Source organism: Olea europaea, unplaced genomic scaffold (assembly GCF_002742605.1).
Source record: "Olea europaea var. sylvestris unplaced genomic scaffold, O_europaea_v1 scaffold33604, whole genome shotgun sequence".
Lineage (NCBI taxonomy): Eukaryota > Viridiplantae > Streptophyta > Magnoliopsida > Lamiales > Oleaceae > Olea > Olea europaea.
The window spans coordinates 1-1,241 of NW_019252592.1; the positions used below are offsets into that span (position 1 = coordinate 1).

General features: G+C 34.2%; 1 protein-coding gene across 1 annotated transcript; it reads left to right on the top strand.

The window, feature by feature from the left end:
* The first annotated feature begins 6 nt into the window (after positions 1-6).
* Positions 7-989, top strand: LOC111385979 (probable aldehyde dehydrogenase). Its single transcript, XM_023010400.1, has 4 exons — positions 7-42; positions 224-313; positions 516-725; positions 837-989. The coding sequence occupies exons 1-4, from the start codon at positions 34-36 to the stop codon at positions 972-974; spliced, it is 447 nt and encodes a 148-aa protein (XP_022866168.1). The 5' UTR covers positions 7-33; the 3' UTR covers positions 975-989.
* The last annotated feature ends 252 nt before the right edge of the window (positions 990-1,241 follow it).

Genomic DNA, 1,241 nt, shown 5'->3' on the forward strand with positions numbered 1-1,241 from the left:
GGTCAAAAATGCTCCGCCCAATCAATACTTTTCATGCATGAGGTAAGCTCTGAGAGTCCCTAGCTCTGTGTTTATTATTGGTTCAATCACAGGTTAACTTTTTTGTTGCGTGTATTTACTTGATTGAATTTTCATTTTTGCGTTCATGTGGATATGACTGCATAGTTTTTTTGAAATGACACGATTTACGAATTTCTTTTTGAAACTGTTTATGGTCGTGTAGAATTGGACTAAAACTCCGCTCTTACGCAAGATGGCTGATCTTGCTGCAAGAAGGAAGCTTGATGATCTAACTGTTGGCCCTGTCCTTACTGTAAGTGACTTTTTCAAGTACTTTAATTTATGTTCCTATTGTTCATTTTATCTCATTTTATTTTGTGATTTTTTATTAATAAGATTCCACCATAATACGAAGATAATCAGTTCAGTCATTGTGGTCGTGCTCTTTCTAGTGCCACAAACACTTTTAAATTTTTGTGATCAATTTACCTCCATATGTCATTATCTTTTTGCAGTTCACGACTGAAGCGATGCTAGGTCACATGAATAAATTGCTTCAGATATCAGGATCGAAGCTTCTGTTTGGTGGTGAAGCTTTAGAAAACCATAATATTCCTGCTATTTATGGAGCTATTAAACCTACTGCTGTTTTTATTCCACTCGAAGAAATACTGAAGGACAACAATTATGAGCTTGTAACCAAAGAAATTTTTGGTCCATTCCAGGTAAGTGGTAGCCTGATCTAACAACTTTTAATCATTTTGTGTCCATTATGTTCATCTATATCGAAAGAGGGTCAAACCATTGATTCTTGTTGATACCCTTCCTTGCAACAGATTGTTACAGAATACAAGCATAATCAGCTTCCATTGGTATTGAAAGCCCTCGAGAAAATGAATGCCCATTTAACAGCTGCCGTGGTTTCAAATGATCCTCTTTTTCTACAGGTAAGGAAAGACTGCCAATTTACTTAAAAAATTCAGCCCCTATTTGACAACCATTATTTGAAAACTCTTTTTTCTACATACTCATTTTCAACAACATATTCACAAAATAAAATATTATGCACGTAAATTCAAAACCTTTCCCTACTTTTTAACCACATTCTCCTAAAAATCATTATTCAAAGCATTACTTTTCCCAAATAATGATCGTCAAATAGTGGCTCAATTTCATTTTGCATGTATCCTCTTGGCTTCCTAAAGAATAATTGCTTTATATGCTGATAATTGTAAAGATTA